At 40.8% G+C, this 12,388-nt stretch overlaps 1 protein-coding gene across 8 annotated transcripts in view; it reads right to left on the bottom strand.

Moving 5' to 3' along the window:
• The window catches only part of sgms1b (sphingomyelin synthase 1b), a 121,679-nt gene that overhangs the window by 28,467 nt on the left and 80,824 nt on the right, over nt 1–12,388 (bottom strand). For all 8 annotated transcript variants that reach the window (XM_068002554.1, XM_068002555.1, XM_068002556.1 and 5 more), the window contains 2 exons: nt 2,482–3,398; nt 238–355 (listed from right to left, as the gene is read on the bottom strand). In XM_068002554.1, coding sequence (XP_067858655.1) covers nt 238–355; nt 2,482–3,107 — 744 coding nt within the window. In that variant the 5' untranslated portion in view covers nt 3,108–3,398. The remainder of the gene's footprint in view (nt 1–237; nt 356–2,481; nt 3,399–12,388) is intronic.

The following is a 12,388-nucleotide window of genomic DNA, read 5'->3' as shown; positions in this document are numbered from 1 at the left end:
CTCAAAGTGTCTGATCTCCTTTTAGAATGCTGAACAGATTTCAATATGTATACTGCAGTGACAAATTTCATTAGATCACGGCAAAAATTCATTTCCTTGTGAAATGATAAAAAGGATGTGATATCTTTTCCATTTAAGGTTACCAGTTACAAATCAGTAGTAAAACACTTAGTCCTACAGGGGGTTTAGAACTTTTGCTTAGGTATACTCTACTGTGGAAACGTAATCAGAACTTACCTTTGGAGAACAGTTGAAGTGCATGCCAGGCACTGGAAGTGTTGTTACATACATTGTAATACATCTGTACAGGTAAAGGGTGCCAACTATGAAGAAGAATCTCCGGCCCACAATAGATCTGATTTGGGGGAGGGAGAGAGAGGAAAGCGGGTGGGGGGGGGGGGGGGGGAAGAAACATTAAAATTTCAAACTGTAGTTGCAATCAAATAAGGCAGTATTGTTCAAATTACTTCCAAAACATTTCAAACATGAAGAGGTTTTCATTGTGCTCTAGTCCTAGATTTTTTTTATCCTTTACTTTCTCTCCTAAGAGGAACTTGGTTCCAGTTACAGCTTCACAGAAACGTGCAGCTCACTGCGTCCAAGTCATCCCTTTTCACCTGTAAACCGCAGCAGTAAGTACTGGCTGCTTATGGATCTTGGGGAAAGGCATTACAGCCAAGTTAAATCTGTCCTTGGTAGGAGTGTACATATACCCATTTTCCAGGAAGCAGGGGTGGAGGATTTTTGGACAGTGATCAAGAGTAGGGTCTCCAGCTGAATTTCCCTAACAGAGCTAGCAATGTAATTGTAGCACAGCCCTGGCTCAGAACAATTAACTCAGCACAGATTAAGGATCGAAGCTGGGACTTTCCTGGTCTGCACAGCTCACTATCACGCTACAGAATGCACTTATCCATCGAGCTGTCACCAAGACCCTTATTTTGACCATCTTTAAATCACACTCAAAACTGAAAGCATAAATAAGAAAATAAAGCTGAAAACATGGATGGGATATTAGGCTGGATTTAATGTCCTTTCTCAAGCCTGCCTGTATAATTTACTACTTTGTCCAGATTTATGTCCCAAGAAAATTCAATACTTCCTCTAGGGTTTGTTTTGAAAAAGGTGATAGTTCAGGAAACCATTATTCTGGCTACAACAAGCATGTCATATATAAGCAAATACTATTATACAGCAGCTTTATGTATGGGATCCACAAATGGAACTAGAAAGATATTCTATGGAGTAAAACACACTTATCCTAAGTATATAATGAGAAAAGGTTAAGAATTTACCCTTTCACCAATGCTTAGTTTAATCAAAGAGTAGACAACCACAGGTAGAGCTTCCTAGAGAAAACTGAATTTCCTCGCTCACTCCACTCCAAAGGTCAGCTCAAACTCCAGACAACATTACAATCTACTTATTCAGCCCCAAGTAGTTTAATTCCACAGTCTCATCAATACTGGAATTCTAATTCTTCATGCAGCATACAATGATTTATTCCTATGCCTTCAATCCCTTGCATAACCAAATATTCATCGAGCTCCTGCATAATCAAAACAGCACTAACTCATTTTGATGAGATTTTATTCAATATTATCTATTCCGTTGTGAGGAAAACATTTCCTCCAATCTCTCTCAAGGTTTGCAAATTTTGTACTCTCATTCTCCTCCCCTGCAATGATGATCTATTGTAACTGCAGCATTAGACTATCAGTCCACGATCAGTAACTGGGTACTAGTCTTAGACTGATGATGCATTGCAACTGCAGCATTAGACGGTCATTGAAGGGGAGGAGAAGGAGTACACAAAATGTGCAGCTGGCAGTACCCAGATTATGGTAGGAGCTCCAAATCTCACCAACAGATGTGAGATCTTTGTGCATGCTGGGCTCCATTATGGCTGCTTTCTCTGGACATTTAAAAAAAATCTTCTGCCTAAGTTTGTAGGGCAGCCAGGAGGTCCAACAGACTGCCTGAGCGCTGTACTGCAGTTATACTGCGTCAAGCCAAAGTGGTATGACATCACCTCCTCAAAAAAGTCTCACACCCAGCATTCCACGGTCAAATCAAAATGTGAGAGTAATACAGTCACTCTTGCAAAGCATAACCACATCTCAAATTAAATGTATATTATTCATGGCTTCCACATTTTAATTGTCAATATTATTCTCTCCAATGAGAACAAATTCAATTAGGTTAGCCTATTACAACATAAGAGTTCTGGTATCCTCACAGAAAACAAACTAAAATTCAGATGTTCTAGTGTTACAGAACAATCATCCTTTGCCTTAAAGGGTAAAAACAAAGTCATTTTTAATGTGCTGATTTGTTTTAGGCTATTCAAAAACATATTTTACAAAGCAAAAATTCAGAAAAGTTGAACTAAATCCAGTTGTTCACACATTTGCAAGCAAAATTTGAATCACTTTATGAGACTTCAAAGAGGAAATCTATTTGTTTGCTTATTTTACTTACTTGTATTTCATTAGCACCCACTGAACCAGCCATAATCCTACAAGTATCATGCCATTAATCTCACAAATGGAGAAGGCCCATTCCACCCTGTTAAAATAGTCAAAAAATTTGTCTGGTAGAGGAGGTTGTTCCTCCTTGGGAGGCACACGTTCGTGGACAACTGAGATCATCACTGTGGTAAGTAGAAAACAGGAAAGTGCATAAAGGAAAGCCACACCAGTCTTCCACCATTCCAGAGAGGACGGAGGTTGCTCCAGTTCCGGCATGGGTATTTGAACCATTTCCTTTCGGTAACCATTTGCCAAGCCAGTCCGTTTGGTTTTATTATTGATGTCATTCTCGCTGCTGGCTTTCAGAGAACCAATGTTAAGATGCCCATTGGCATGGCCATTCTTGTGTACTTCTATGTGATGCTCCATCTTTAGTGTTTCAATTTTTTCCAATAGTTGCTGACCATTGTCCGATGCAACAAGAGACAGAGGTGGTCTCTGGAAATCTTCCTGAGACAGTTTTAATAAGCCCTGGCCATCGAGCTTATTCTGAAATGCATCGGTGTACTCCTGCATGCCGTGCTCAGTCAGCCAGGCTAGCACGTCTTTGGATGACCATTCCACCACCTCCTTCATTTCAGTAATAAACAATCAAACTTCAGCTGAACTAAAAGCGAGCACTGGTTGGCAGCAGCATCTTCAAAACCATTATTTTAACCATTCCCAGGTAAAAAAACGTTCTTTCCTTAGCTTGTTCATTTCGTCTCGAGTGCATTAACAAAACTTTTTAAGAATCCAGTTTGGCACATAAAGCGTATCTGGCGATTTGGTTTGAAGTGTTCTCACAGTTAGCACATCATGGGATCCTCAGAATGCTCGTATCTTTCAGGTGCAATAAATTCCTATTATGTGAGGTGGGAAGTGAACCTGGTTTTTGGGGGTGGGGGTGGGGGTGGGGGAGGGGGAAGAACAAAACAAAAAAATTAGAAGTGTATGCCAGCATGTTCCGCTTCACTTTGTGCTAGACCTAAAAAAAAACTGCATTTCCAGTAGAAACACTGTAAAAATACAAAACCAAGCAGAACATTAGCAGCAAAGTGGAGTTAGCAAGCTCATTTCATACTTCTAGGACTCCCGGTTAATTTTAAACTGAAGCCACTACTGCTGTGCCTGCGTGGTGAATCAGTGTTAGATTCTGCAGTGAAGGAGCTAGAACTCTGAAGAGAGATTTAATTATAAAGACCTGTAAAGAAACTTAACTTTGAAGTTGCTCACATACACGAACAGATCTATATATTCCAATCCAGATTAAAATTGTGTGCTGAATTTAATGACACTTACACAAGCAGTTAAACAGATTGGCAGGCTGTAACTAGTGGGGTGCCGCAAGGATCAATGCTTGGGCCTCAGCTATTTACAATCTATATTAATGACTTAGATGAAGGAACAGAGTGTAATGTATCCATGTTTGCTGACTATACAAAGCTAGGTGGGAAAGTAAACTGTAAGGATACAGAGTCGGCAAAGGGATATAGACAGGTTAAGTGAATGGGCAAGGTGGTGGCAGATGGAGTATAATGTGGGGAAGTGTGAGGTTATTCACTTTGGTAGGAAGAGTAGAAAAACAGAATATTTTTTAAAATGGTGAGAAACGATTAAATGTTGGCATTGAGAGAGGTCCAGCGAGCAATTAGGAAGGCAAATGGCATGTTGGCCTTTATTGTAAGGAGGTTGGAGTACAAGAGTAGGGAAGTCTTGCTACAAATGTACAGGGCCATGGCAAGACCACACCTGGAGTACAGTGTACAGTTTTGGTCTCCTTATCTAAGGAAGTATATACTTGCCTTAGAGGCGGTGCAACATAGGTTCACTAGATTAATTCCTGGGATGAGAGGGTTGTCCTATGAGGTGAAAGTGAGTAGAATGGGCTTGAACTCTCTGGACTTTAGAAGAATGAGAAGTGATCTCATTGAAACATAAGATTCTGAGGGGGCTTGACAGGGTAGATGCTGAGAGGTTGTTTCCCCTGGCTGGAGTGTCAAGAAATAGGAGGCATAGTCTCAGGAGAAGGGGTCGGTCATTTAAGACTTCGATGAGGAGACATTTCTTCACTCAGAGGGTTGTGAATCTTTGGAATTCTCTACCCAGAGGGCTGTGGATGCTCAGTTATTGAATATATTCAAGGCCGAGATATAGATTTTTGGATTCTTATGGGGAATCAAAAGATATGGGGATCAGGCAGCAAAGTGGAGTTGAGGTCAAAGATGAGCCATGATCTTATTGAATGGCAGAGCAGGCTCGAGGGGCCGTATGACCTACTCCGGCTTCTATTTTTTTATGTTCTTAGAACAAATACAGGTAGCAAGAGCAAAACTTGAAGTGTCCTCGGAATACCAAAATTATGTTATAACACGCAACACGTGCCCCATTCATCTTTTAGGGCCTTCTTTGTTGAGCTTTTTCATTCACGTTTTGTTGTCCTACTCTATATCTTGCATTTTTGTATTACTGCAATTAAAGTCAAGGAATTTGGCTATCTAGTTTCACATTGCATTTTCCAAAAAGCTTTACTGGAAAATGTGGACTTCTGCATGTTTGACCACAGAATTCATCTGTGTATACATTATATGCAGGCATAAGAAGGGTACGTAGCATAGTGGTTATGTTACTGGACTAGTAATCTAGAGACCTGGACTAATAATCCGGAGTCATGAGTTCAAATCCCACCATGGCAGCTGGAGAATTTAAATGCAATTAATTAAATAAAAATCTGCAATAAAAAAAACTAGTATCAGTAATAGTGACCATGAAACTACCAGATTGTCTTAAAAACCCATCTGGTTCACTAATGTCCTTTAGGGAAGGAAACCTGCCATCCTTACCCGGTCTGGCCTATGTGACTCCAGACTCTCAGCAATGTGGTTGATTCTTAATCGCCCTCTGAAATGGCCTAGCAAGCCACCCAGTTGTCAAGGTGGCTCACCACCACCTTCTCAAGGGCAATTAAGGGATGGGCAATAAATGTCGGCCTTGCCAGCGACACCCACATCACATGAACGAATAAAAAAAAAATTTGATTCCATTACAAATATTTGCATTTGGGAGTCCATATCAGAATATTCAACTGTGGAAGGTATCACAGCTGAGCCCATTTCTGTTCTCACCATATGTCCACACATGCACACTCCCAGGAGTTATTAGATAGCAATAAGCAGGCAAGATCTCTGGCTAATTTTTCTGTTCCCCAGCGTGAAGGGTCGAGGCCAATTGTCTCAAATCAACTAATTCAGCAAGTGAGATCAAACCTTGGACTTTATCTGTATGGTTTAATTCTACACTGTGCAGTGCCTTTACTCCCAAGGCTATTGCGAGCCCTCTATTAATACTCGAGTGAATGTGTCCATTTATTACATTATTCAATTCCAATTAGACACTTACAAAACAGATATTAGCCTGAGTAGCTACAAGCAATGTACTTTAAGGGTGGAATGAAGGCAGCTTTTGCAATGCTATTGCACATAACACTAACAGCCTTCAACTGTAATTATCAAATGGATGATACAACATAAAAATTGAGATGTCTTCAAAAGTCAATATTTGGATTGGTTAAAAATTGAGCCTAATGTTATTGCACTACCAACTTAGTACCAAAATTTGCTTCAGTTTTTAAAATGCCACATGTTGGATTAGGAACATAGGCCATTTAGCCCCTCGAGCCTGTTCTGCCATTCAAATGAGATCATAGCTGATCTGTAATCTAACTCCATATACTCGCTGTAGCCCCCTATCCCTTAATACCTTTGGTTATCAAAAATCTATCAATCTCAGATTTAAAATTAACAATTGAGCTAGCATCAACTGCTGTCTGCAGAAGAGTTCCAAACTTCTACCACCCTTTGCATGTAGAAGTGTTTCCTAACTTCACTACAATTATAGTCCACCTAGTTAAAGAAGTCCATGTGTGTGCAGCCAAGAGCCAAAGTTCAGAACCTTTCTACATGTGCTCAGGATAGTGAAGCTCTGTTTCGGTTGAAACTCAGTGGGCCAAGTGAAACATGCTGGATGCAAGTGAAACTGCATTGTTTAAATGTGGTTTCCTTCATCCAGAGTCAGCACCGTCATATCTTTCACAGTAAAGATACAACCTATCCCCAATAACAACATTTTAAAGCAGTATTTAACAGTAATGGAAAGCATGGTAAGGGGAACAGTTCTATAAAAATTGTTTGGCTGAGCTCTCCTGATGGGTACATTTGTAAATACACTGCATGTGAAACCGAGCCCCACACAGCAAGAAGGTCTTATGGGATGGGGGAAAGTTTTAAAAAAAATTCAGCCACAATTCTTGCTTGCTATACAGCGACTCCTGCTAGAAAGTTTGTGAATGGACGTTGGGCGAGGACAAAACTGGACTCAGCTGTGATGCTAACCCCTCTCCTCCTTCTTCCAATCACACAATGCCAATGGAACCACACTATGACACAAGGCAGCACTTTTTGTTTGGAGGGGGGAGAAAATTAGAGGAAAAATTAAACGGTCACCGATTTAGGTGAACAAGAAATCTGCATATTATTTTTGTCACAAACAACTGATTTTATAATTGTCAATGTCTCATGCTCCTTTAATATTTATTGTCCTGCTACACTTCTTATAATTTCAATGTCATGACCAGTGCAGCTTAAAGTGAATTGTATGTTTGTTGTGAGCAGATTAAACCTAGCTACATGAATCATGAATTACTGCATTACTTAGAAAATTAATCAGTGATAATCGTTGGCCAAATAACGAATATATATGCATTTTCCTCAAATATCCTTACTATCTCAGTAATTACGTATTTACAAAGAACAGAATGAAAACCACTTGTTTTAATCTGAGGAAATAGTTTACCTGGATTTCTTTTATTATTCGTGTTTGCAGACCTGTACTGTTTTAAATTGTGTTTACACCAAACCTGGAAGTTCCTTGAAGCCACCTTTGATCTTGATGCGTTTGGTGTGTAGCAGAATAATAAATATTAAACTCAACTGTAATAATCTTTCTGCAACACAAACCTGTAAAATACTGAAGCCGTACGCTACAAGTTATTAGCTTTTTGAAGGGGCAACAACTTGCATTTAGAAAAATTTCCCAAGGTGCTTCACAATGGCATAATAATTTTAAAAAATGGATGCTGAGCCAATGGAGGAGATATTAAAAGCTTGGTCAAAAAGGTGGGTTTTAAAGGAGGAGAGGGAATTCTGAAGGCAAGGCTAACAAAATGTGGAGTGAAGGAAGAGGGGGTTGCACAAGTGGCCAGAGTCAGATGGACAAAGGGTTCAGAGGCGAGGGTGAGTCGTAGGGTTGGAGGATGTTACAGAAATAGGTAGAGGCAAAGCCATGAAGGGATTTAAAACACAAGGATGAGAATTTCAAATGAGAGGCTTTGGGAGAACTGGAAGCCAATGTAGGTCAGCAAGGACAGGGAGTTATGGGTTAGCAGGACTAGGTATGGACATGGGGGTCAACTTCCACATGTACGCTGACGACATCCAACTCAAACCCTCTACTGACTCGGTATTGTCAGACTGCTTGTCCAACATTTAGTCTTGGATGAGCCATTATTTCCTCTAGCTAAATGTTGGGAAGACTGAAGCCATTATTTTCAGCCCCACAACATCTGTTCCAAAAATAAAAAGTTCCCAAGTCTTAGAAGTTATCAGTAACTATCACAAATATATTACGAAAAGCTCTAAGTGAGAAATTAACCTGTTGCGAGTCCCTTGAGCTGTACAGTGGCGCAGCAAACGAGGAAACTGAAGAATACGAGCCACCGTGACTCTCTCTCGGTCTGGGACAAAAGACAAATTATATCCTTCATAGTCAGTCAAAACTGTTGATCAAAAATAGATTCTAAGGTACTTGGATATGCACTTGAAGTACCATAACCTACAAGGCTATGGACCAAGTGCTGGGGAAAGTGGGATTCGGCATGACAGCTTTTTATCGGCCGGCACAGACATGATGGGCCGAATGGCCTCCTTCTGTGCCGTAAATTTCTATTGTAAACAATTTTACAACACCAAGTTATAGTCCAGCAATTTTATTTTAAATTCACAAGCTTTCGGAGGCTACCTCCTTCCTCAGGTGAACCTGAGGAAGGAGGTAGCCTCCGAAAGCTTGTGAATTTAAAATAAAATTGCTGGACTATAACTTGGTGTTGTAAAATTGTTTACAATTGTCAACCCCAGTCCATCACCGGCATCGCCACATCGTAAATTTCTATGATTGTCAATCAAAGCCAGCATTATCTATACCATGGAATCAACTTAATTGAATACTGCATCACACCTCATTAAGGTCTAGCCTATCCAACAATGCCTCTGAGGCATAAGCAGATTAGCCTACAGATGCCTGCTGAGCAAAAAGACCTGGCCTGCATCTTGTAAACAGCTTGACTCTAGAATCATCTTGTAGGCAATAAAACGTGAAAACTTCTACCTAACTTAGAGTCATGCACATTTCCTCAATGTAATCATAGGTATTTGAACCATTGCCCTTTCAAGGTTTAAACTATCTGAACAGTCATAGTCAAAGTTACTGGAGCTCCAACCTCAATATGTGTATTCCACCAACACCCACAAAGACAGACCAACTCCCTCTCAATAAGTATCAACAGAAACCATTTGTAAATTGACAGTACTGGACCCATCTAAAATATCTTTTTAAAATTAATAATCTGAAGATTTGTGTTGTCTGAGACAGGATGAGTCCTCAGGTCTACTACAAGGAGTCTGATTTGCTTGTTGCGTTGTCTGTTTAGTTTGAGTATCATAATTTGAAAACAGCTGCCACCTGCATGAAGAACAGTTTGGATTGATTGAGCAATACTTTTGTAGTATGCACTATAGGCAGGAAGACAGTTTTGTGGCCTTGTGCACAAGTACCACTCCCAGGATATTGGCAGGACAGCTGGCCCTTTCTGCTTAAGTGTTAACTGCTGGTCTGTAAGAAATTACTTTCCTTTGAAAGATAAAGTTGTATGAAGGATAAGGAGAAAAGATTTACAACATGGGTACTCCTCTCGCCAACCACTTCCCCAACCCCAATCAAAATTCTTTTCAAAAGGGATATTCTCATTTTCTATATTACCGTGGCAATGTTGTGCAGAATACAAGCATATTTGAAAAACTTATATTTCCAACACTTAAAAGTGGACGATATAATGAACATAACCAATGAACTGGCTGATTCATGTTTTCTGTGTTTCCCCTTCCCCCTTTTAGTTTTACTCTATCCATTGTGAATCCTTTACCTTTCTCCTTGCTCACCCAAGGAAAACCTCCCCACACCCAGGCTTTGCCCTATCCTAAGCTTGAAACTTCATTTTCCTTCTAGTTTCTCGCTTATCGCCCCTAATGCCCTCTCTGAACTCATCTCCTCCATGAGACCCACCTCCTGCTCCCTTGACCCCATTCCACCTAAACTACTGACCACGTAACTTCCCTTCCTGGCCACCATGCTAGCTGACATTATAAATGGTTTCCCGTCCTCAGGTACTGTCCAACTCACTTTTAAAACTGCTGTCATCACTCCCCTCAAAAAATCCACCCTCAAACACTGTCCTTGCAAACTATCCCCGTCTCCAATCTGTCTTTCATCTCCTGTCCAAAATCCTTGAACATGTTGTCACCTCCCAAATCCATCCCCATCTTTCCTGCACTCCTTGAATCTCTCCAATCATTTTTCCAGCTCCGCCACAGCACTAACGTCCTCTGATAGTGACCATTATCCCTTCTCCACCTTTCTGCAGACTTTGGCACAGTTGACCACACCATCCTCCTCCAACACTAGACTTTCATTATCCTGCTCAGTGGGACTGTGAATCTATTTTTGTTTCTGTAATTTTACCTCAAACACAAATTGGCAGTTTCTAGCCTGAGCTACACAGTCTTGTAGTGTGGATTTCCTTCAGTTTGGAAAGAGGTGAAGGTATACAAATCAGTTTTATGTCCAGTGTATAATCTTAATAGTAAAAGGTCCATGTTTGCTTGAGCACAAGGGCAAGTTTTGGTCCATGGGAGGCATGAGCTTGTCGGTAGAAGCTGACTTTTCCATTGGCCACAAGTAGCAAAATACAGGGGAAAAGATCAAATTGTAAAACCCCTCAACCTCTAAATGTCACAGAGAAAATTAAAATAATCTGCTTAAAAGGTCAGTGGCTGATGCGAGCAATTGGTCTGCAGCAGCATGTAGGCAAAAGGTAGAAGTTTAGGAACATTAGGTGGCTCCCAAGTCTTTGCCAGTCCCTTGACAGCACCTGCAGAGAAATAACAGGAGAAGCTCCGAAGCAAGCAGGTGCCACAACTGGATTAAGACAGGATATTCTTGACACACGTGGGAGTAACAGTCTGCAACGTATGAAGGAAGGCGACCAGCAGAATCACAAGCAGATGCTTAGCAGCCCTTTCAAAGCCTCCACACCAAATCCTTCCATTCATCCATTAGTTAGGAGTAGAATGGAAACCCATGATGCACTAACATATGTAGCACAAGGGAAAAGCACAGTAGAACAATTTAGTTAGACATTATACTTTTACTCTTATTGTAAGGCACAGCATATCATAACATTTTCAGTGATTGTTTTTTAAACTGCCAATTCTCATTACTGCTGTTGATACGAAACACATAAATGTAGATAAAAAACAAACGGGGGGGGGGGGGGGGGGGTCATCTAATTATACAAAGTGGATCAAGAAAAGTTGTCCTGAATCTTAGCCTGGCAAACCCTTCCTGCAGTTCTGCTTTTACGAGCTCCTCTGCTATGTCTTGTTGTTGCTCTTCACAGGCATATGCCTCTCAATGGCGATATTGCACACTTTGCAGCATACAAAATATCATTGTCAGCTTCCTCCAGCACATATTACAGAGCACCAGTGGTGGAATCTAAATATCAGAAGCACTGTTTTAGCATACCATGGGGTGAATTATCACCTCTCTCCACTATCCGGCCAACATTTTCCCCTCAATATATATTAGTTTATGTAACCAATATCACCAAAAAAAATTAATTGGTCATTCGTCTCCTTTGATTTTTGTGGGATTTTTTTCTTTCCTGAAAAGTATTGGGATTTTGTAGCACCATGAGCAGCCCCGTATGCAGCACGTAATTTGTATCTCTGATGTACCAACCATTTAACTTGTCACCCTGAAATAGGTGTGGAACTCGTGATTCCTTTAAGATATTACAAGCACTCCTAGATAACTGCTGACTCGCCAAATTCTTTTGCAGTAGGATCAAAAATCATTTGGATGTTCATAGATCCTTTAATGTTGATGAATGCCATGTACGAGTGCTTCAGTGGCTACATGGGTACAGTTAACAACAGCCTTGTAGCCCGTGTGTACTAGGTATTTCAGAAAAGCCCACTAGCCTCTCCAGGTGTTGCTGTGTCCCATGCTGAATTTAATATAGTCACAGGCATATCAGAACAAGGTATCTGTAACACAGATAAATAAAGTAGTGAACTGCAAACTGGTGATTCTACAAGTCTCCTACTGTTATCTCAAATGAGCACATCATAAAAAAGGTTCAATGTCAATTGTTATTTTACCATCACTAACAGCAAAATGCTGATGTTGCTCATGGCTGCAGGTCTGATTCAGCAGAGGGGACAATTCATCAATGGCTTCTTGGTGAGACAGGCTCGTCACACAGTGCTACTCAGCAAAGTCACGGTAACCGTCACTTGCAGTAGACATGTGGCCTTGCTGTCTTCCTCTTCCTTTGATCTTGGGCCTCCCTGCCCTCCTTTGCTGCTGTTCATTGTCTTCACGTCCAAAGTGAGACTTGCTATGCATTCACAGTACCGTATAAAGCAATCGAGTCACTCCTTCCAATATCTCCTGTACTGCCCCTATGCTGGTCCAGTGCCGAT

This window comes from Heptranchias perlo, chromosome 21 (assembly GCF_035084215.1).
Source record: "Heptranchias perlo isolate sHepPer1 chromosome 21, sHepPer1.hap1, whole genome shotgun sequence".
Classification (NCBI taxonomy): Eukaryota; Metazoa; Chordata; class Chondrichthyes; order Hexanchiformes; family Hexanchidae; genus Heptranchias; species Heptranchias perlo.
Note: the sequence above shows the minus strand (reverse complement) of the source record. Positions and strands in the feature narration are given on the sequence as shown.